We start from the raw sequence: 25,250 nt of genomic DNA, 5'->3' as shown, positions 1-25,250 counted from the left end.
TTTTAAAAATGTATCAACAAGCACAGCTATATTAGAAACTATATTGGGCTTGATTTACTTATACCATTCATTTCTGGATGCCGTGGTGAAAACAAAACCAAACAAACAAAAAACTCCGGAAAAGATATCACAGACGACATGCTGTCTCAGCTGGCTTTTAAAGAAAACATAAAAATATGCCAGAGGAAGGGGTGGTACGTTTTAGTTGGGCATGTACAAACCACAGGTCACTCCAGACAGCTGCTGTGCAAAATGCTAGGGAGAGGGGCTGAATAAAGGTTTCTGATTACAAGGCTAAAGAATCTAGACCTAAAGAATCTAGCTACTGAACACTGAGTTACAAATTTGGGATCTGAGGTGTAGAAAATCACTGTGGGAGAGTTACCTTAGCTCCTTTTTTAACATGTTGAAATGAAACATTTTCATACAGTTTTTTCAGAGGTACACAGCAGTATTTGTGATGACCTATCTCCAGTTGTTTGTCTTATTTTTGTTTCCTGTGGCTGTCTTCTTTCCAATCAGGATGTTGAGAACGATGGGCCTGAGCCCTCCGACTGGGACAGGTTTGCTGCTGAGGAATACGAGACTCTTGTCGCAGAGGAGTCTGCCCAAGCACAGTTCCAAGAAGGGTGAGTGTGTCTCTCTGTGTCTTATAGAACTTTTTGTTAAGAAGAATGCCCACATCAGGAATATTAAAGCTAGCTTAAAAAATCCAGCTAGCAATCCCTTTGTTTTTACCAATTTTGAATGTCATAAAAATAAGAGTAATCTAACCAACTTCAGTTAAATGAGTATTTTTGCCAGCAGTCAGCTCTTCCCTTTTTCACTAATTTCCTAAGAAAGTCTTCTCATGTCCCATTTCCTTAACTGAATCACACCTTTCACTGGCAGCCAGGATCACTGAGTAGTCACACTACTGTAAACCCTGTAGATACAGGGGCAGGCTAATGGAACTGAAGCTCCTTTAAATAATGGCTATGACCATAGTTAAAACATATTTCTCATATATGATTTTGTACATTCAGTCCTGAACAGTAAATAACCTTAACATAGAATTTATAATATTCGAGACATAATTCCATAAAGAGACCGTGGTAAGAATTTAATTTTCCAAGAATTGCACTACTTGAAACGTTTCAGCAGTTTTGTCATTTGCTGGCTCTTCCCATCAGCCGCTAGCAACTCCTTAACAAGTCTTCTAATTCTCCATTAGTCCTTGTTTCTCTAAGGCCTTCAGTTAATCTTTATTATTAATGTAATACATTTTCTGAATAGGCAGTCCATTTCAATGGTGTAATATTAAAGGACACAAAAGAATAAACAGTAAAAATTTCCCTGCTCTCCAGTTCTCCTCCCCAGAAGTAATCAGTGCAACCACTTTCTTTGTACCCTTCCAAGACTGAATAAACATAAAAGGAGAGTGTGCGTGCGTGCGTGCGTACAGTGGCATGCCGTGTTCACTGTTCAGCCCTTACTTTTTCTACCGTTTATATTGGAAATAATTCCACAGACATATTTAATGAATTTTCCCATTTTTACAGCTATTTACAGCATAATATCCCACTGCATAGTTGTACCATTATTTTATAATCCTTTTTTAATATGTCAATATTAGAAATACAGTGTTGCGAATAATCTTGTATATTTGTCATCTTATTACATATTTAGATTTGTAAATAAATTGCTAATATACAACAAACAGAATTCTCAAGCTATGTGTTTGAGGACTGTTTACAAAGACAGGGGAGGGTTTTTAGAGAAAACAACAAGAAATGATGCAGACTGCCAGAACTAGCAACGGTGAAGAGCTTTTTTGATCCGTAGGCCTAAAGAGACAAAAGGATGAAACTGTCACCAGAGTCCAAAGAAAATAGCTATATGGAGAGGGTCACCTGACAGGACTTGTGATCTTCTTCTGTAAAGGGATCTAGCTGAGAGGGACCTGGTGGAATATATAGCCAACTTCATTTTCTATGTCCTTCAATATCCTGCTGGTGCCTCCCATTGGCTTCCAACCGGAAACCAAAAGACAAGGGAGCCCATCACTGTGGTCTATTCATTTCAGCCTCCTGGGCACAGGCCAGGTGCAGAGTAGATCTGGACGAATAAAAAGAAAATATCTGGCCCAACAGATAATGTCAAATAGTTCTCCACAGAGATGGTACTCCTTCATACCTCTGCTATTAAGTCTTTAGTATCTTTTTTGAGAATGTCAAGGAAGCCATCACCAAAACACTTCCTTTAATTTGGAGATTTCTTTAATCTGCTTATTCACAAAACTCAGGTCTCATTTTTATGTCAGCAACCTGGGAGCTCTTAAAATTATATATCATTGATTATCTTAAGCCTCACTGCATCAAAAGATGGGCAAGTGGAGTCACAAGTATGATTTAAAGCTTTTTTTGTCATTGAGCTCCCAGAGTAGGAATTAGAGTGAGTTTACTGATGTGTAACTAAAATTGGGATATAGAGAGAAGGAAGAAAATATATGTGTAATTTTCATCAGCAGAGTTTCAACAGATGCCCTTTAAAGCTGATAAATCAAGTTAGAGGTTTAAAAATATTAAGATAAACAATGGAAAAACTAAAACCAGGTTATATTCTCTTTCAATTAGAAAATAAGAACACAAAATAAAAACAGGCCACATAGCTTAAACTAAGGTTGACAAGGCAAAAGCAAATTTTTTTTTTTATTGTGCAATAGGTGAAGGTTTACAGCTCATGTTAATTTCTCCTTCAAAAATCTGTACACATACTGTTTTATGACATTGGTTGCAATTCCCACAATGTGACAGCACGCTTCCCATTTCCACTCCCTGTTCCCTGCATCCAGTTCCTGACCCTTCCTGCCTTCCTGTCTTGCTTTTGGGCAGGAGTTGCCTGTTTGCTGCTAGTATATTTGATTGAATTAAGAAGCACATTCCTCATATGTGTTACTGTTTGTTTTATAGGCCTATCGAATTTTTGTCTGAAAAATGGGCTTTGGGAGTGGTTTCAGTTCTGAGTTAGCAGAGTATCTCTGGGCCATAGTCTTGGAGGAATGCAAATATTTTTAAATCAATAAATGTAAATGGAATAAATTCATGTATTCAAAGAAAAAGATTTCATTGTGGAACAAAAAAACACACACACAAAGGCTGAAGATCCCAAAAAAGCTGTCCTGATAACATCAAACTTTGAAGTGAAAACTCCAAAAAACAAATAAAAGGAGAAACTGTAACTTACTGACTGAATTAGTAGACTGTTCCCTAAAAATGAATAAAATCTTTGTGGTTTATGTCTATAGAACATTTACAAAATATGTTATTAGGACACAAACAAGGCTTCAGTAGATTTCCAAAGAGTAGCAATAATATAGACCAGCTTCTGATTTCAAGGAGATAGACTGAAATATGCTATAGTTTTCAGTCTCCCACACCATATGAAAATAAGAAATTCAAGGCATTACTTAAAGTAAGAAAAACTTATACAGTGAATCGCTGGGCTTTTGTTGGAACTTACGGGAAAGGTATTTTCTTTCTCTGGACTCAACACTATTAAGCGATCATCTTGCTACCACATACGAAAAACATGCTCCAGAGTGAAAGCAACACAAAGAAAAGCGTATCTAAGAGGTAAAGTCCTACTTTTATAATTTTGAGCTCTATATGACAATAATTTCCTTTTTGCTTATGCCTTTTTTATGGGTTCAGATTGAAGAGGGAATCAGCAACTTAGTTTCTATACATAAGCATGCAGAAGATAATTGCTACAGATAACATTACATATAATAATACCTGTATTTGACTCAAACCAAGAACAAGAGGAAGATCAGAAGAAGAAGCATCCACGTAGGTCAACCCTTGTATGCCCATCCTTATCCCTAAAAGAAAGGTAAAAGTCATGAATGTGGGAAGCTTGGAGCAGAAAAAGCCCCACCATTGAAATATCAGCACCCCAGCAGTATGGTCCACCCATCCCCTCATTTTCATTGAAAACGGTAGGGAGTAACAGCACTGGCACCCCTCCTGACTTCTCCTATGTAGACAGTGCAAATAGGCAGCCGTCATTTCTCAACCACAGAGAAAATTGGACAAATAACAAGCGTGACGGTTAAGATTTAGTGTCAGCTTGGCTGGGCCATGATTCTCAGTGTTTTGGCAGCCGTATAATGTTGTGATCACTTCCCTGTTGAGATTTGATACGAGGTCACCCCCATGATGGGATCTGCTATGAGTTGGTACCAGTGGGGGTGGGGCCTGTGGTGGCTCACTGCCCCCCTCAGCCTTCATCTCTCCTCCTTCCACTGCCTAGCTCTTTCTTCTCTCCTTGCTGGGGTTTTTGCTTCTTCTGGATCCTGCAGCTGGCTCCTGTTCGTCTGCCCTCCAGTTCCTGAGAATTGAGCTAGCAGCTTACCTGCAGTCTTGTGTACTGATCTTGGGATTCGTCGATCTTCATAGCCTGTGAGCAATAGCCCTGCTCTCCAGCCTGCCAATCTTGGGTTCTCCAGCCTCTACAGCTATGTAAATTAGGAGAACTCTCTTCTCTGACCCATGGACTTGGGACATTACAGCCTCTACAACCGTCTGAGCCATTTTCTTGATATAAATCTCTCTATATTTTATATTTATATGCTTTACTGGTTTTCATCTCTAGAGAACCCAGCCTAAGATATTTAGTGCTTAGAGTGGCTCCAGAAAAACAGGATCGTAAGGATGCATTTTCTAAATTGATTCTAAAGTCTGGTTAGCCTTAAAGATGTTGATGACTCTGCTTCCAGTAGTAAAGAGAGCATTGCTTATCCATGGCGTGAGGTGGCAATTCAAATACACAAAATATCACCACCAATAGATCAGGTATTGGTGAAAGATGAGGTTCTGGGTGGTTGCATGTATCTTTCTACAATTTTGTCATAATGAGAAGTATAAGGAAGCTGGATGGTCTAGACAAACTGGTGAAAGAAAGAGATGAGCTTAGGGCTTCAGAGTCAACGCTCAAGTACCTCATAAATGACCTCAGATTTTCCACTTGTGCCTTGAAAGAAAGCCTTACTTCGTGTAGCAACAGAGCTGATATTGCCAAAAACTAAACCCAGAGTCTTATTTTAAGAGTGGCTGAATTACAACACCAACTTAACTGCCAAAATTGAGAGTTTTCTGCAGTTAAAGTAAGTGCATGGATTGGGAAGAATTGGGGTCTTGAAACCTGGGATGGGAACATATGGGCAGATAATCAGGAAGCTGGAGACACTGAGCCCCTAAATTCCACTGAATCACTCCTGCCAACAGAACCATTAGCCCCTCCACTCCCATCTAATGAGATTAACCCAGCTGCATCTAAAGCGCCTTTGTCTGAGTCAGTGCCTAGGACATCGCCTCAGTCAGATGCTTTACAAGGCAATGCTGAATGTTCTCAAAACATCCCTGCCACCAATTTTGGCTTCTAGACCTAAGTCCCAAAAAGTGCAGTACAAAGTGTAACCCAGGAGGAGGTACACTACACTCCAAAAGAACTGCTTGACTTTTCTAATATGTACAAACAGAAACTTGGGGAATATGTGTGGGAATGGCTAGTAAGGGTGTAGGATAATGGTGAAAAGAACATAAAGATGGATCGGTCTAAGTTTACTGACAGCACACAGATTCTTCATTCAGTGTTTCAGCTCAAGAAGTTAGGAAAGGATCTAATAGTTTATTTGATTGGGTTGCTGAAGCATGGATTACACAGTGGCCTACATTAAATCAAGTTGAAGTACCAGATCTGCCTGGGTATACTGTAGAAGAAGGTATCCAAAGGCTTAGGGAAATTGGCATGCTAGAGTGGATTTATCAGGTTAGACCCGCAGACCCACACATGGAGTGCTCAGAGGACACAATTTTTACCACAACAGTGAGGAACAAATTTGTGAAGGGAGTCCCAGCATCCTTGAAGACTGCTGTGATTACTATTTTATGTAAGTCCGGTTTGACAGTGGGAACTGCCCTAACTAAATAAAGACACCTGACTATAGTGGAGCTGATTGGGCCCCATGGAGGGAGGAGCCAAGTGGCGGCACTCAAGTGACAAAGACAAGGTGGGTGTGGTTACTATAGTGAACAGCAGAGTCAAAGCAGTAATCAGAATAGTCTGACTCCTATGGACTTAAGACATTGGCTACTTAGTCATGGTGTCCATAGGAGTGAGATAGATAAGAAATCTACTAAATATTTACTTGATCTGTACAAACATGAATTTTAAGTCAAGTGAACAGCAGCCTAACTCAAATCTCCAAAATAGACAGTCACGGCCTCTCAGTCAGTTCCCAGACCCGAGTGAGTTTACAGACTCACAACCCCTTTTTTGAGGGGGAGGCCATGTCCCCTTGAGAAAGGATTGCAATACACTGCCAAAAACTTAAACTTTTAATATTTCTCCCAGCTGTCCCCAAAGGGTTCTATGACCTTTTACAAGAATGTTCACTGGGAAAAAGGAAATAATCCTTTTTTAGGGATTATTTCAGGGATCACTGGATACTGGCTCTGAACTGACACTAATTCCAGGAGACCCAAAACATCACTGTGGCCCACCAGTCAGAGTACAGGCATATGGAGGTCAGGTTATTAAGGGAGTCTTAGCTCATGTCAGTACGTCCAGTGGGTCCCTGAACCCATCCTAAATAGTGATTTCCCCAATTCCAGAATACATAATTGAAATAATTACTCGGCAGCTGGCAGAACCCCCACATTGAATCCCTGACAAATGCAGAAGGATTTTGTGGTAGGAAAAGCCAAGTGTAAGCCATTAGAACTGCCCCTACCTAGGAAAATAGTAAACCAAAAGTAGTACCACATTCCTAGAGGGATTGCAGATATTACTGCCACCATCAAGGACTTGAAGGATGCAGGGGTGGTGATTCCCACCACATCCCCATTCAACTTGCCTATTTGGCCAGTGTAAAAACAGATGGATCTTGGAGAATGACAGCAGATTATCAAAGTTAACCAGGTAGTGACTCCAATTGCAGCTGCTGTTCCAGATATAGTCTTGTTGCTTCAGCAAATTCATACATCTCCGGGTACCTGATGTGCAACTGTTGAGCAGCCTAATGCCTTTTCTCCATACCTGTTTCAGAGGACCATCAGAAACAGTTTGCCTTTCACTGGCAAGGCCAGTAATACACCTTCAGTGGCCTACTTCAGGGCTACATCAACTCTCCAGCCCTATATCATAATTTAGTTTGCAGGGACCTTGATCGTCTTTCTCTTCCACAAGACATCACACTGGTCCATTACATTGATGACATTATGATGATTGGACCTAGTAAGGAAGTTTCAATGACTCTGGACTTAAGGGTAAAACATTTGTGTGCTAGTGAGAAGGAAATTAATTCCACAAAAATTCAAGCACCTTACACCTCTGTGAAACTTCTAGGGGTCCAATTGTGTGGAGCATGTCTAGATATTCCTTCTAAAGTGAAGGAAAAGTTATTGCATCTGGCCCCTTCCACAACTAAAAAGGAGGCACAACACCTAGTGGGCCTCTTTGGATTTTGGAGGCAACATATTCCTCATTTGGGTGTGCTACTCCAGCCTGTTTGGCAAGTGACTCCAAAAGCTGCTAGTTTTGAACGGGGCCCAGAATAAGAGAAGGCTCTGCTACAGGTTCAGGCTGCCATGCAAGCTGCTCTGCCATTTAAGCCATATGATCCAGCTGATCCAGTGGTGCTCGAAGTGTCCGTGGCAGATAGAGATGCTGTTTGGTGTCTTTGGCAGGCCCCTCTTGGTGAGTCACAGCTCAAAACTCTTAGGATTTTGGAGCAAAGCCCTGCCATCCTCTACAGATAACCACTGTCCTTTTGAGAAACAGTTTTTTGGCTTGTTACTGGGCCATAATAGAGACTAAACTCTTAACTATGGGAAACCAAATTACCATGCGGAATGAGCTGCCCATCATGAACTGAGTGTTGTCTGACCCACAGAGTCATAAAGTTGGATGTGCATAGCAGCACTCCATCATTAAAGGGAAGTGGTATATACAAGATCGGGTCCCAGCAGGACCTGAAGGCACAAGTTGCATGAGAAAGTGGCCACATGCCCATGGTCTCCACTCCTGTCACCTTACTTTCCATCTCCTGTCTGCACCTGTGACCTCATGGGGAGTTCCATATGATCAGTTGACTGAAGAAGAGAAAACTCCTGCCTGGTTTACAGATAGTTCTGCACAATATGCAGACACCACTCAAAAGTGGACAGTGGCAGCACTACAGCCCCTTTCTGGGACCTCCCCGAAGGACAGTGTTGAAGGGAACTCCTCCTGATAAGCAGAACTTCAAGTGGTGCACCTGGTTGTTCACTTCGCTTGGAAGGAGAAATGGCCAGATGTGCAACTGTATACTGATTGATGGGCTGTGGCCAGTGGTTTGGCTGGATGGTCAGGGAATTGGAAGGAACACGGTTGGAAAATTGGAGACAAGGCTTTATGGGGAAGAGGTATGTGGATAAACCTCTATGAATGGGTCAAAGAAGTGAAGATATTTGTGTCTCATATGAATGCTCACCAAAGGGTGGCCTCAGCAGAGGAGGATTTTAAACAGCCAGGTGGAGAGGATGACATATTTTGTGGAAGCCACTCATCCTCTCTCCCCATATATTCCTGTTGTTGCTCAATGGACTCATGAACACAGTAGCCATGGTGGCAGGGATGGAGGTTATGCATGGGCCCAGCAGCCTGGTGGCAAATTGATTACACTGGACAACTTGCATCATGGAAACAGCAGCATTTTGTTCTTCCTGGAATAGATACTTACTCTGGATATGGATTTACCTTTCCTGCACGTAATGCTTCTGCCAAAACTACCATCTGTGGACTTACAGAATGCCTTATCCACCATCATGGTTTCCCACACAGCATTGACTTGGATCAAGGGACTCACTTCACAGCAAATGAAGTGTGGCAGTGGGCCCGTGCTCACAGAATTCACTGGTCTTACCATGATCCCCATCATCCCAAAGCACCTGGCTTGATAGAACAATGCAATGGCCTCCTAAAGACACAATTAGGGCACCAGTGAGGAGGCAATACTTTGCAGCATTGGGGCTGTATATGCTCTAAACTAGCATCCAGTGTATGGTGCTGTATCTCCCAGAGTCAGGATTCATAATCCAGGAATCAAGGGGTGGAAATGGGAGTGGCACCACTATTACCCCTAGTGACCCACTAGCAAGATTTTCATTCCTGTCCCTGTGACCTTATGCTCTTGAGGTCTTAATTCCAAAGGGAGGAATGCTCCCATCTGGAGACACATCACTGATTCCATTAAACTGGAAGTTAAGAATGCCACCTGGCTACCTTGGGCTCCTTATGCCTCTGGATCAACAGGCAAAGAAGGGAGTTACCATATTGGTTGGTATAATTGATCCTGATTACCAAGAGGAAAATAGATTGATATTACATAATGGAGGTAGAGTATGTCTAGAATGCAGGAGATCCTTTAGGGTATCTCTTAGTACTACCATGCCCTATGATTAAAGTCAGTGGAAAATTACAGCAACCCAATTCTGATATGACTACTAATGTCCCAGACCCTTCAGGAATGAAGGTTTGGGTCACCCCACCAGGCAAAGAACCACAACCAGCTGAAGTGCTTGCTGAGAACAAAGGGAATAACGGAGTGGGTGGTGGAAGAAGGTAGTTCTAAATACCACTTACAGCCACGTGACCAGTTGCAGAAACGAGGATGGTAATTGTTATATGAGTATTTCTGCTTTGTGTGCATCAAATATTTTTGTTTTCTTCACTTATATAAGGTATAAACAGGGCTATTAGATTTTCAGTTGTATGTGTGTTCGTTGTATCATCTTAGCCCCAAGTATAATTCTATAATTGTCTTTATTCAGGGATTATGGATGGTTTAAGGAGATGTGTACAGGTTCAGAGTTGACAGAGGGCGGACTGTGATGGTTAAGGTTGAGTGTCAGCTTGGCTAGGCTGTGATTCTCAGTGTTTTGGTAGTCATGTAATGTTGTGATCATGTCGCTGCAGGGGCGGGGCTTGTGGGAGCTCACCACCGCCCTCAGCCTTCACCTCTTCACCCTCCACCACCTAGCTCTTCCTTTTCTCCTTGCCAGGGCTTTTGCTTGTTCTGGATCCTGCAGCTGGCTCCTGTTCATCTGACCTCTGGTTCTTGGGACTTGAGCTACAGCTTACCCGCTAGCTGCAGTCTTCTCTGCCAGTCTAGGTAGTCATTGATTTTCATAGCCCGTGAGCAACAGCCCTGCTCTCTAGCCTACTGATCTTGGGTTCGCCAGCCCCTGTGGCTATGGGAATCAAGAGAAGTCTTTGCTGATCCACAGACTTGGGACATTACAGCCTCTACAACCGCATGAGCCATTTCCTTGATATAAATGTGATCACACACACACACACGCTTTACTGGTTTGCTTCTCTAGAGAACCCAGCCTAAGAAACTAACCTTTTGAGAATTACCAATAACATACACTATAAATGGAAGAACTCACACCCTTGGAAGCCGTTAATACAGTAATCAGAAAAAGACTTTGAAATTATTATCTTTTTTCTTCTCAGAGAGATAACAGAATGTATCATATTCCTCAAGCAAGACTAGTCAGTTTCTTGTAAATAAAAATATTTTTGAAATGAAAAATTTAATCATTCAGCTAAATAATAAAATGATAACAGCTAAAATTAACTAATTGATTGGGACATCGGGATAAGAAATCCTCTTAGAAAGCAGTGGAAAAAATAGCCTAGTAATTCCCAAAATTGTACCCATTTGAACAAAAAAATACACAGGAATCAGCGGATGTTTTCCTGCCAACTAGTAAATATTTTAGATTTTATGGGTTTCTATCACAACTCTTTCACAACTACTCAGCTCTGCCATTGTGGCATGAAAGGAACCATAGACAGTATGTAAATGAACATATCTGTGTTCCAATAAAACTTTAATAACACTGAAGTTTGAATTTCATAACATCTTCACGTCATGAAATCTTTTGATTTTTTTTTTTTTTTTCAAATTTAATAATGTAAAACCATTCTTAGTTCACTGGGTACACAAAAAGAGGCAATGAGCCAGATTTGGCCCACATACAATAGTTTGTTGACCCCTACATCAGAGTGAAATTTCAGAACATAAAAGATAAAGAACTTAAAATCTACCAGAGAGAAAAAACAGATTATCCACAAAAAACCCATCGCCATCGAGTTGATTCCAACTCATCGCGACCCTACAGGACAAAGTAGAACTGCCCCCATAGTTTCCAAGCAGCAGCTGGTGGATTCGAACTACTGACCTTTTAGTTAGAAGCCATAACTCTCAACCACTGCGCCATCAGGACTTCGGTTATCCACAAAGTGAACATAAAAAGAAATGGAACACAGAAAAGGACTAGACTTACTGTTCTGACATAGAGTGGAGAAACCCCGAGAGTATGGCCCCCGGATACCTTTTTAACTCAGTACTGAGGTTCCTCCTAAGGTTCACCCTTCAGCCGAAGTTTAGACAGGCCCATAAAACAAACAATAATACACATAGCTCAACTGTATATACAAGATACTAAATGGGTACATCAGCCCAGGAGCCAGGACGAGAAGGCAGGAGGGGACGGGAAAGCTGGACGAATGGAAATGGGGAACCCAAGGTTGAGAAGCGGAGAGTGTTGACACATCATAGGGTTGGCAACCAATGTTAATATACAAAATAATATGTGTATCAATTGTTTAATGAGAAACTAATTTGCTCTATAAACCTTTATCTAAAGCACAATTTAAAAAAGAACAATATCTAAGTAATGTAAAGAAAATAACGACGTGTAAGTATATTCTTATTCAAATGTAAGGGTCAGGTAAAGATATTTTCAGACATTCAGAGATGCCAAAAGTGTACCACCTGCAGACCATCTCTGTCTGAAAGAAATACTAAAGGATATATTCTTCAGCAAGAAGGGAAACGAATCCTAAGGGAATAGTGAGATGCAAGAAACAATCATAAGGAACAAAATAAGTAAAATTCCTTATTAATAGTGTGTAACTGTTGATCACAGATACTGTTAACATAAGAGGACAAAACAGAGTTGGAATAATAAGCTATGGTTCTTTATTAGAGTGGAGAATACAGACAAAAGTAAATGTGTACTTCTCTACAAATGGCTAGAGTTCGTCTGTTGAAAACTTAAGGTCAATCACTAAAAGAAAAAAAATCAAATGAAAAACTTTCAAATCAGTTTTAGAAAAAAAGACAGTAGATTATTAATTGGAAAAGGGCTGAGAAAAGAAAACTTAATCTACTAAAAGACAAGTGTGTTAATCAGTATATTCTTGGTGGCAAGTGACCAAAACTCAACTCTAATTGGCATAAACAAACAAAAAGCATAATCAAAAAAGGAAGGTATTATAGAACTCAAAATTATAAAAGTAGGGCTTTATCTGTTCTGTGTTAGATATGCATTTCTTTGTGTTGCTTTCACTCTTCAGCACGTTTTTCTTATGTGGTGGCAAGATAATCACTTAGTAGTATCAAATCCCGACAAAGAAAATCCCTTTCCCCCAAGTTCCAACAAAAACCCAGGATTTGTGTTACTTTGGCTCCGACTAGCTTGGTTTGGGTTCATGCTTTGACCGGTCAGGCCTAGAACTAAGCTTTGACAGGAGTCAAGTCCATCTAAACCGTATGTTTTCCCAAGGAAAATTGGAAAATACGGCCACAAGGAGAATACTATAGATAAAGGGACCGATTTCCACCAAAGTAAAAAAAAAAGGGGACAAAAAGAAAAAGCACAAAAACACAATTAGTAGGTTGATCTCATAAAAAAATATAGAGATATTCAAAAGTATACTTGGTACCCAACAAATACACATTAAACCACCACAAAAATTCCTATTTATTAAGGCCTAAAGGAAAACACATTTTTTTTTTATTACTAACATAGAGGCCACATATCCCATTTAAAATGCAACCTGAATTTAAAAGAAACATAGCAAAAAATACACATATCTGGAAATTAAAAACACATAGAAATTATAACTTTCAACCTAAAGAGGAAATCAAACTAGAAATTACAATCTTTTCAGAACAAAGCATTACATTTATTACAATCTACCAGATATGGACAAAGGAAAGTTTGTAACTTGTAGACTGAAACAAATGATTCAAGCTGTCCGCTCAAGATGGATGAAAAATAGATCCAAATAACTCACACAGAAGAAAGAAATTTAAAAATTTTATTTAAAATGTATATTTTTAATTTATAATTTAATACTTTATTAATTTACATACACACAGAGCATACTATGTGCCAAGCACTGTTCTAAGTAACTCACTGGATGGTAACAAAAAATACCTATTAATACTCACATCTCCATTTTACAGTATGAAAACTGAGCCACAGTCAAATCCATCAGTATATAAAAGAATACATCATAAGCAAGTGGGTTTTATCCCCAGACTGCAACAATGGTTCAACCTTACAAAATCTGTTACTAATATATTGAAGGTGAAAGATTATAAAATTAAATTGATTTTTTGAAAACACCTGATAAATTTTTATTTTCTAGTTTGGAGAAAAAAGTCTTAAAATTAAGCAAACTACAAAGAGCACCTCCTTATCTGACAAAGATATTAATCTTACTCCCCAGAAATAGCCAGCTTAATATATAATAAAAGATTCTTTATAAAGAAAAAAGAAGTGACTTAAAAATACATACGAAGAAAACTATAAAATTTCACCAAAAGATATATAAAGACTTGTTACCATGCCATAGATAAAACCACTCAATAATATAAAGAAGTGAATTCTCTTCTAAAATTAATTTGCTAATTTAATATCATCTGCCAAAATATTTTGTGGAACTTTACAAGCTAATTTTAAAACTCACATGGAACAATAAATACCCAAGAATAACAATGACTTTTGAAAAGAAAAAAAGGTATGGTGGAAAGTGTGAGCTGTGGACTATAAAGCCATTATAATTAAACTCAATAGGCTATGCATGCCATAGTGTAAAATGTATGCCCGGCAATGTAGTATATGATAAGATGGCATCTTGAATGTATCAGAAAAAGATTGGTCAGTAAAAAATTGACTCTCTATGGGTGGGGCAAGAAAGTACATATGAAACTAATGTCTGAATGCAAATAAACAGACTTTGAAAGCATATTAGTAGTGGGAGAAATTTAAAAGGAAATAACCTTTAGATTTGAGTTCATTTTAAAAGTCACAAATTCTTTACCACAATTAAAAGGCAAAGTGGGTTGTATCATGTGACCAAGGGCCAATGTTATTCTTTCATAACTATGGTTATTTAAAATCAATAGTAAAAACATGAATAATACCCAATTTTAAGACAGTCAAAAAGTAGAAAACTCACCCAGGAAATACACATGAAAAAATCCCACTTCATCAACAGTTAAAGTGCAATAGCCAAATATAACAATTTTTTAATCTTTGCGTTACCATTGGCATAAATGGTTTGCCAGACACTTTTTATGCCTCTAGACCTCATTGGCAAGGCATTATTCTGGTTCTAATGCATTTAGAGGTCAAGATGGATCTCTTTTGAATTGCATGAAGCTCAGCAGACCAGGAGTTGGAGCCTTATTGTTGCATAGGTTGAGCATTCTATCAGGTGATTCTTCCTGGATAGAATTTAGTTTTGTAAACTTTTGCCTTTTTTCCCTTTTATTTCTGTGAAATAAGGCTTGCAAGCATAATTATGGCTTTATTGTGTGATAGTTAGAGAACCCTGATAGGTTTGTTTAGAAAAGGTGCCTCTAGTTCCAATTGGCATACCGTCATACCACAGTTGGTGGCACTACAGTGCCACTAGTCTCATTGGCAGATTGTATTGCCAGATAGTATTTCTCAAAGTTGATACTACCAACCAAAAATTTAAACACACTCAGTTAGTACGCATACATTCCAATACTGAAAGCACATGCCATCCAAAAAAAATTTTTTAATAAATTCGGTAATAAAAGGGTTAAATGTGTGTGTACATAATGGAGCCACAAAATACATGAAACAAAAGATGCTAACTTGAAAAGACAGACAATTCAATGATCGTAGTTAGAGATTTCAACACATCTCTGTTAGTAATCAATGGAACAACGAGACGGATAATCAGTAAGGCAGCAGAAAACTTGAACTCTATCAAAGTAATTGACTTAACATGTAGAAAAACTCCACAAAACAAAATACACACTTTTTTTTTAAGTACACATGGTACTTCAAGACAGACCATATGTTGGGGCACTAAGACAAGACCTGGTAGGTTCGATAAAATAAGACTTGAGTAATATAAAATATGTTGTCTGACCATAATGGAGTTACATTAGAAATCAACAACAGAAAGAAATCTGGAAATCCCAAAATATCTGGAAATTAAATAGCACACTTCTAAAAACTAATGGGCAAAAGGGGAAATTTAAAAAATATCTTAAAATCAATAAAAATATAAGAATGTATGAAAATACATGGATGCAATTAAAGCAGCCCTTAAAGGGATTTTTATAGCTTAGAAAGGTCAAACATAAAATATAAGCTTCCAATTTAAAAAGCTAGAAAAAGAAGAACAAAGTAATAGAAGGAAATAATATAGAGTGGAAATCCATGACATAGAAACAGTAGAAAAGAATTGGTCAAACTAAATATTTTCTTCAGAAAGATGGGCGGAAAAATGGATAAATCCTTAGCTATCACTGTAGACCCTACAGAAATTAAAAGCATTATAAAGAGAATGTTATGAACAACTTTATCCCAATAAATTTTGCAACACAGATGAAAATGGGACAAATTCCTAGAAAAAATTCAAATTACCAAAACTGACAGAAGAAGAAATGGAAAATCAGAATAGGCTTATAGAAAATAAAGATACTGAATTAGTCATTAGTAGTTTTCCTCAAAAGAAAAGTCCAGGTCCAGATGGCTTCACTGGTGAATTCTGTTACATATTTAAAGTAAAAATATCAATCTTTGACAAGTAACTCTCAGAAAGGAGTAGTAGAAGGGAACACTTCCAGAATCATTTTATAAAGTCAATATTACCCCGATACCAAAGCGAAACAATTATAAAACAAGAAATAAAAATTCAAACCAATATCCCTCATGAACACTGATACAAAACTTCTTGTAAAATATTAGCATATCAAATCTAGCAACATATAAACAGTTATACACCAAGACTAGGTGGGGTGGGGTTTATCACAGAATGAAAGGTTAGTTTAACATTGGAAAATCAATAAATCAGTAGTTGGAAAATATGGCCTTGGTGACAGAAATGACACCAAAGATCACATGACAGAATTCTGCAAGACCAGTGACTTTTTCATTGCAAATACCTTTTTTCAACAATATAAACAGCAACTATATACACATGGCCCTCACTGGATGCAACACACAGAAATAAATAGACTACATCTGTGGAAAGACACAATGGAGACGCACGGTCATCAGTCAGAACAAGACTAGGGGCCAGTTGCAGAACAGACCATCAGTTGCTCGTTTGCATGTTTCAAGTTGAAGATGAAGAAAACTAAAGTCCAGGAGAGCCAAAGGACAACCTTGAGTATATCCTACTTGAATTTAGAGGTCATCTAAAGAATAGATTTGAGGCTTTGAACACTAATGATCAAAGACCAGATGAATTGAGGGATAACATTAAGAACATGATACATGAAGAATACAAAAGGTCAGTGAAAAGACAGGAAAGAAAAAAAAAAAGACCAAAATGGATGGATGTCAGAAGATACTCTAAAACTTCCTCTTGAATGTAGAGCAGCTAAAACAAACAGAAGAAATGATGAAGTGAAAGAGCTGAATAGAAGATTTCAAAGGATGGCTCAAGGAGGCGAAGTAAAATAAAGAAATGTGCAAAGACTTGGAGATAGAATACCAAAAGGAAAGAACATGCTTGGCAGTTCTCAACTTGAAAGAAATGAAGAAGAAATTCAAGCCTCAAGTTGCAATATTGAAGGATGCTATGGGCAAAATATTAAATGATGCAGAAAGTATCAAAAGAAGATGGAAGGAAAAAAAAGGAACAACACAGAGTTACTGTACCAAAAAGAATTGGTTGATATTCAACCATTTCAGGAGGTAGTATATGATTAAGAACCAATGGAATTGAAGGAAAAAGTCCAAGCTGCGTTGAAGGCATTGGCAAAAAACAAGAATCCAGGAATTGACAGAATACCAATTGAGATGTTTCAACAATTGACTGCAACACTGGAAGCACTCACTTGTCTATGCCAAGAAATTTGGAAGACAGCTACCTGGCCAACCGACTGGAAGAGATCCACATTTGTGCCCATTCCAAAGAAAGGTGATCCAACAGAATGTAGAAAATATCGAACAATATCATTAATATCACACACAAGTGAAATTTTGCCGAAGATAATTAAAAAATGGTTGCTGTAATACATCAACAAGGCCAGAAATTCAAGCCAGATTCAGAAGAAGACATGGTATGAGGGATATCATTGCTGATGTCAGATGGATCTTAGCTGAAAGTAGAGAATATCAGAAAGATGTTAACCTGTGTTCTGTTGACTACACAAAGGCATTCAACTGTGTGGGTTATAACTAATTATGGAAAACACTGCAAAGATGGGAATTCCAGAACACTTAATTGTGCTCATGGGGTTCCTGTACATAGACCAACAGGTAGTTGTTTGAACAGAACAAAAAGATACTGTGTAGTTTAAAATCAGAAAAGGTTGCATCAAGGTTGTAGCCTTTCACCATACTTATTCAATCTGTATGCTGAGCAAATAATCCAAGAAGCTGGACTATATGAAGTACGACGAAAACTCATTAAAAACCTGCGATATGCAGATGACACAATCTTGCTCACTGAAAGCGAAGAGGACTTGAAGCACTTACTGATGAAGATTAAGATTACAGCCTTCAGTATGGATTATACCTCAACATAAAGAAAACAAAAATCCTCACAACTGGACCAATAAGCAACTTCATGATAAACGGAGAAGACATTCAAGTTGTCAAGGATTTCATTTTACTTGGATCCACAGTCAATGCCCATGGAAGCATCAGTCAGGAAATCAAATGTCGCGTTGCATTAGGCAAATCTGCTGTAAAAGACCTCTTTAAAATGTAAAAAGCAAAGATGTCACTGTGAGGACTAAGGTGCATTTGACCCCAAGCCGTGATATTTTTAATTGCCCCATATACATGGAAAAACTGGACAATGAATAAGGAAGACCAAAGAAGAATTGATACCTTTGAATTATGGTTTTGGCAGAGAATATTGAATGTACCATGGACTGCCAGGAGAACGAATTCTGTCTCGGAAGAAGTATACCCAGAATGCTCCTTGGAAGCGTGAATGGCGAGACTTCGTCTCAGGTACTTAGGACATGTTATCAGGAGGGACCAATCCCTGGAGAAGGACATCCTGCTTGGTAAAGTAGAGGGTCAGTGAAAGACAGGAAAACCCTCAATGAGATGGATCGATACAGTGGTTGCAACAGTGGGCTCAAGCATAACAATGATTGTAAGGATGACATGGGACCACGCAGTGTTTCGTTTGGAACAAACTTGACAGCACCTAACAACAATACACCATATAAATAGGATACAGGGCAAAAAACAACATGATTATCTCAATAGACCCAAAAAAAATAAAACATTTGACAAAATTCAATACCCAAAAATGATTTAAAAAAAAAAATTCTCACCCGAGTAAGGAAAGAAGGGAACTTCTTCAACCTGATAAACAGGGAATCTACAAAAAATCTAGAGTTGACATACTTATGGTGAAAATGGAATGCCTTCCGCATATGATCAGGAACAAGGGAAGAATGTCCACTCTCACTATTTCTATTCAGCATTGTACCTGGAGGTCATATCTAGTTCAGTAAGGCAAAAAAAAAAAAAAACACTAAAGGCATCCAGAATGGAAAGGAAGAAGTAAAACTGTTTCACAGACATTGGGATTGCATAAATAGAAAGTCCAAAGAAATCTATCAAAAAGCTACTAGAACTAATAACTTATCAGGGTCTCAGGATGTAAGCTCAGTATACAAAAATCAGTGTATAATACCTCAATATACAAAAACCAGTGTATAATACCTCTACACTAAAAACTACAAAACAGTGCTGAGAGAAATTAAAGACCTAAATAAATAGAAGAAGTGGAAGGCTCCGTATTGTTAAAGTATCAGTGCTCCCCAAATTGATCTACAGACTTAACCCAATCCCTATTAAAGTCCCAGCAGGTTTTTGTTCTAGAAATTGGCAAGCTAATCCTGAAATTTATATATAAATGTACCTAGAAAAGCCGAAACACTTTAAAAAAAAAAGTTGAAGGACTTACACTCCCTGATTTCATAATTTATAATAAAACAAACAATGAAGACACTGTAGTATTGGTGTAAGTATAAACATAAATAAATGAAACAGAATAAACACTCCAGAAGTAGACTCTCTCATATATATGGATAAATTAATTTTCAACAGAAGTGGAAAGGATAATCTTTTCAAAAATGATACTGTAATAATTGATAACCCTGTGCAAAAAAAAGAACAGAACTTCAATCCATACCTTGCATCATATGCAAAAATAGATAATAACCTAAATATTAGCTCTAAAACTGCAGAATAAAACATAGGAGAAACCCTTTGTGACCTTGGATTATGCATGTGTAAAAAAATTTATAAATTGGACTTCCTTCAAAATTGAAAACTATTGCTCTTCAAAAGACACAATTAAATGAAAAGACAGGGAGAAAATGTCTAAAACATTCTGATAAAAGACTCATATCCAGAATATATTTTAAAAAAACAAAAACTCTTACAACTCAATAATTAAGACTAATAATATTTTTTAATGGGCAAAAATTTGAATAAACATTTCATTAAATAAGATACAAATAGCAAATAGTATATGAAAATATGCTCTACATCTAATGGACCACATCTAACACAGCCTCCATCAGACTGAGTCCAAGTACAACTAGATGGTGCCTGGCTACCACTACTGACTGCTCTGACAGGGATCACAATAGAGGATCTTGGACAGAGTTGGAGAAAAATGTAGAACAACGTTCTAACTCAAAAAGAAAGACCAGACTAGGTGGCCTGAGAGACTGGAGAAGCCCTGAGAGTATGGCCCCTGGACACCCTTTCAGCTCAGTAATGAGGCCACTCCTGAGGTTCACCCTTTAGCCAAAGTTTGAACAGGCCCTTGGAACAAAACAAGACTAAAGGGGCACACCAGCCCTGGGGCAGGGACTAAAAGGCAGGAGGGAACAGGAAAGCCTGGTAATAGGGAACCCAGGGTTGAGAAGCGAAAGCATTGACATGTCATGGGGTTATTAATGAGTGTCATAGAACAATTTGTGTACTGTTTGATGAGAAACTAGTTCTGTAAACCTTCATCTAAAGTACAATAAAATTTTTTTTTAAAAAAAAAGAAAATATGCTCTACGTCACCAGACATTAGGAATATACAAATTAAAACTGCAATGAGTATCAACAAAGTGAAGAGACAACCTACAAAATGGAAGAAAGTTTTGGGGAACTGATAAAGGTTTAATACCCAGAATATATATAAGAACACCTGCAATCTAACAACAAAAAGACAAACAACCTGGTTGAAAAATGGGCAAAAGACTTGAATAGACGTTTCACCAAAGAGAATATACAAATAGCCAACAAGCACGTGAAAAGATGCTCAACGTCATTAGCCATTAGGGAGATGCAAATAAAAACCACAATGAGATACCACCTTACCTTTACTAGAATGGCCATGATCAAAATAAAATAACAGGTGTTGATTAGAATGTGGAGAAACTGGAACCCTCATCCACTGCTAGTGGGAATGCAAAATGCTGCAGCCACTGTGCAAAAGTTTTGAGATTCCTCAAAAAGCTAAACATAGAACTACCACATGACCCAGCAATCCCAATCCTAAGTATATACCCAAAAGAATTGAGAGCAGGAATATAAACAGAAACCTGTACACCAATGTTCATTGCAGCTCTATTCACAATAAACAAAAGGTGGAAACAACCTAAATGTCCATCAACAAATGACTGGATACATAAAATGTAATATATACATACGAGGGAATATTACACAGCCATAAAGAGGAATAAAGTCCTGACACGTGCCACAACATGGGTGAACCTCGAACACATTATGCAGAGTCAAATAAGTAACATAAGGACAAATACTTACATGAAAAAGGCAAATATATGAAGCCATAGCTTATTGGTGGTTACAATGGTAAGGGAACAGAAAGGAGGAGTTACTGCTTAGGGGGCACAGAGACCTGTTAATTGTGGTGGAGTAATTGAGAAAAAGATAGTGATAATGGTTGTACGACATGAAGAATGGAATCAATGTCACTGAATTGTGCATGTGTAAATTTTTGAAATTGACATGTGTACCACATTCTGTTTGCTGACCACGCCCCCCCAGGCACCCTCATAAGCACCACTATGCTTATCTTCTTTCCGCATGTTTCTGTAAAAAAAATTACCATAGAGAGCTTACAGAAATACCTGGGGGAGGGGGGTAGATATTTTCATTATCTTATTTTGTGATGATTTCACCGGTATATACAAGAGTCAAAATTTATCGTATACTTAGAGTGTGAAACATTTATTGTATGTGAACTACATTTCGGTAAATAAAAGGGAAAAAAAGGAATGAAGTACAAATACATACAACATGTATAAATCTCTCGGAAACATCATTCTACGTGAAAGACACTAAAGGCTACATATTATATGATTCCATTTATATGAAATTTTTAGAAAAGGCAAAATTATAGAACCAAGAAAGCAGACCATCGTTGGTTGCGTAGTTCCAGGATGGGTGTGGTGACTGAATGCGAACAAGCGTAAGGGACAGGAGGGGCAAATGAGGAGATGAAACTGTTCTAAATTGGATTGTGGTGACAGTTGTGCAATTTTTTAATTTTACTAAAGCACATTGAACTGTGACAGTTAAAATTGGTGAATTCTATAGTATATAAATTATACTTCAATAAAGCAGGTTTTTAAAAAGCAACAGCCAAAAACAGATTTGCTTATTAAATTGGCAGAAATTTTTTAGAATATTAATCCAGTAAATGTTTGCATTTCTACTTACATTAACCATTATTGAATATTGGTGAACAAAGATGGGATAATTGGCCCTAGTAGGGAAGACAGATACAATTAAAATGAAGTGTCTTAACTGCTTTCTCACAGAGGAAGCACATTACAAAAACACCTCACTCTTTCTAGGGCCTGACTGTGCTCTAACACAAGCACTTTCAGACATTGCTGGTAGCAAAACCTCCCTGGAAAGTAACTTGACAATACACAGCAATTGCCTGAATTTTTCCCCTTTGACTCCCCGATTTTACTTCTGGCTATCTATCACAAATAATAAGAAATATGGATAGAATTGATCTATCCAGTTAATTGGCATCGGTCACAGGTAATCCTAAAATAAATTTGAAGCAACACAAACGTACAGTGGTTGAACAAGTCATGGTATAACTGTGTCATATTATGCAGCCATTTAAATTTTGTGCTTGCACAAAGACATCACTTGACCTGGAGAAATCAAGGTTACAAAATTGTGATATAATCTTAGTATTAAAAATGTGTTTATTTATATACACAAGCTAAAAGATAATGCTCCAAAATATTAACAGTGGCTAATTCTGGACTGTGGGATTGCAAGTAATTTGTTTTCTTGTACTGTTCTATAATTTATGAGAGGTTCATACGGCCAGTATGTATTACTTTAATAAACAAGAAAAAGGTTATTTTTTCTCCTCTGTTACATAGGTTGCTATGAGTCGGAATTGACTCGACGGCACTAGGTTTGGTTTGGTTACATAGGTAATACATGTTCACCACAGAAGAGGTACAAAATAGAGATAAAAATCTTCACCTGAAATATACCACCTAGAGACAGCCTGTTTTATCATTTTGAGGTATATCCTTCTAGACATTTCTATGCAAATAGATGTTTTATAAAAATGGAATTTATACTATATATTGCTTTGTAGGAGCCCTGGCAGTGCAGTGGTTAAGAGCTTGGCTACTAACCAAAAGGTCAGCAGTTCGAATCCACCAGCCGTTCCTCGGAAACCCTGTGAGGCAGTTCTACTCTGCCCTATAGGGTTGCTGAGTTGGAATCAACTCGACAGCAACAGGTTTTTTTGTTTTGTTTTTTATTGCTTTGTAACCTGCTTTACAGGGAGGAAAAAATAGAGATAGCAGGTCTAAACACTTTATACACACGTTAGTCTAAAAGAGGAGAGGAAACTGGGCAGCTCAAGCAGTTTTTTCAAGTTGTGGTAGCACTAAAAGAAGGTGCCAGTGTGGGTGGAGGGGAGAGAGAAGGGACAAGGGGATGCAGACAGCAGTACAGGTGAGTGGTCTGAGAGGAGATGGCAGAGACCAGCTGTAGTGAAATTCTGCTGTATATGACAGGCTTCTGCTGGACTGCCCTCTCCTCATGTTACAGGAGATAAGATAAGGCCTACACAGAGTACATGGGGTGATGAGGTTCCCAGGGAGAGGAGAAGGCTTACAGCAGCCACAGCTCAGAGATCGAGCACTAAAACTGTTAACAAAGGAAAGGAAAGGCCTGTTCACAAGAGTTAATAGCTGACTGGTTCAAAAGCAAAGCCAGATCAAATCTGAAGATAACACATTACACCACTCAGAGCTTCACCTCAAGAGGAATTTAAAAATAAGTTAGGATGAGTCTAACTGCCAAAGAGAAATTACCAGACTCAAATATTAGAAAGAGGAGAAGAATGGTGGTACCTTGGAAAGAGTAGAGGCTCAGAAGCCAGACAGATCTGATTCTACAACCACTCACCAGCTGGGCAGGTTACCTGACTCCTGAGGCTCAGTTTCAGAGGATACCAGCAACTTAAACCGCATGGTAGTTGTGAGAATCTGAGATAATACATGTAAACACCTGGCACACAGTAGATGCCTGATAAATAGTAGCTATTTGGACGTGGAATGAGGGATATCATTGCTGATGTCAGATGGATCCTGGCTGAAAGCAGAGAATAGCAGAAAGATGTTTACCTATGTTTTATTGACTATGCAAAGGCATTCAGCTGTATGGATCATAACTAATTATGGATACTGTGAAGAACGGGAATTCCAGAACACTTAATTGTGCTCATAAGGAACCTGTACATAGATCAAGAGGTGGTCGTTCGAACAGAACAAGGGGATACCTGCATGGTTTAAAGTCAGGAAAGGTATGTGTCAGGGTCGAGCATCAGGATTGGAGGAAGACTCATTAACAACCTGCAATATGCAGGTGACACAACCTTGCTTGCTGAAAGCGAAGAGCACTTAACACACCTACTGATGAAGATCACAGATGACAGCCTTCAGTATGGATTACATCTCAGCATAAAACAAAAATCCTCACAACTGGACCAATAAGCAACATCATGATAAATGGACAAGAGATTGAAGTTGTCATGGATTTCATTTTACTTGGATCGACAACACCCGTAGAAGCAGCAGTCAAGAAATCAAATGACACACTGAATTGGGCAAATCTGCTGCAAAAGACCTCTTTAAAGTGTTAAAAAGCAAAGATGTCACCTTGAAGACTAAAGTGTGCCTGAACCAAGTCATGGTGTTTTCAGTCACCTCTTATGCATGTTAAAGCCGGATGATGAATAAGGAAGACCAAAGAAGAATCAATGCCTTTGAATTACGGTGTTGGCGAAGAATACTGAATATACCATGGACTGCAAAAAGAACGAACAAATCTGTTTTGGAGGAAGTACAGTCAGAATGCTCCTTAGAAGCAAGGATGGTGAGACTTTGTCTCACATACTTTGGACATGTTATCAGAAGGGATCAGTCCCTGGAGAAAGACATCATGCTTGGTAAAGGGTCAGCGAAAGACAGGAAGACCCTCGATACGGATTGACACAGTCACTGCAACAGTGTGCTCAAGTATAACAATCATGAGGATGGCACATAACTGGGTAGTGTTTTCTTCTTTTGTACATAGGGTCGCTATGAGTTGGAATCAACTCCACAGCACCTAACAACACTACTACTCTTACGAAGAGATGCGAGGGTGTAACATTGTGGTTAAAAGCATAGAATGTTAGACAAACCTAAATTCAGCTCCTGCTTTGCCACTTACTAGCTATGTGATCTCAGGCATCCAAGCCTCAGCATCCTCTATACAATGAGAATTCCACTTGCCATACATGCTGTTTTAAGGACTAAGTAAGACAATGTATATAATATAAAGCCC

General features: G+C 38.4%; 1 protein-coding gene across 3 annotated transcripts in view; it reads left to right on the top strand.

The window, feature by feature from the left end:
• The window catches only part of PPP2R3A (protein phosphatase 2 regulatory subunit B''alpha), a 281,206-nt gene that overhangs the window by 246,964 nt on the left and 8,992 nt on the right, over window positions 1-25,250 (top strand). For all 3 annotated transcript variants that reach the window (XM_049870480.1, XM_049870478.1, XM_049870479.1), the window contains one exon: window positions 523-629. In XM_049870480.1, the coding sequence (XP_049726437.1) occupies window positions 523-629 (107 nt within the window). The remainder of the gene's footprint in view (window positions 1-522; window positions 630-25,250) is intronic.

The sequence above is a fragment of the Elephas maximus genome, chromosome 26 (genome assembly GCF_024166365.1).
Source record: "Elephas maximus indicus isolate mEleMax1 chromosome 26, mEleMax1 primary haplotype, whole genome shotgun sequence".
In the NCBI taxonomy this organism is placed as follows: Eukaryota; Metazoa; Chordata; class Mammalia; order Proboscidea; family Elephantidae; genus Elephas; species Elephas maximus.
The sequence above is the reverse complement of the archived record's forward strand: the minus strand, read 5'-3'. Positions and strand labels throughout refer to the sequence as shown.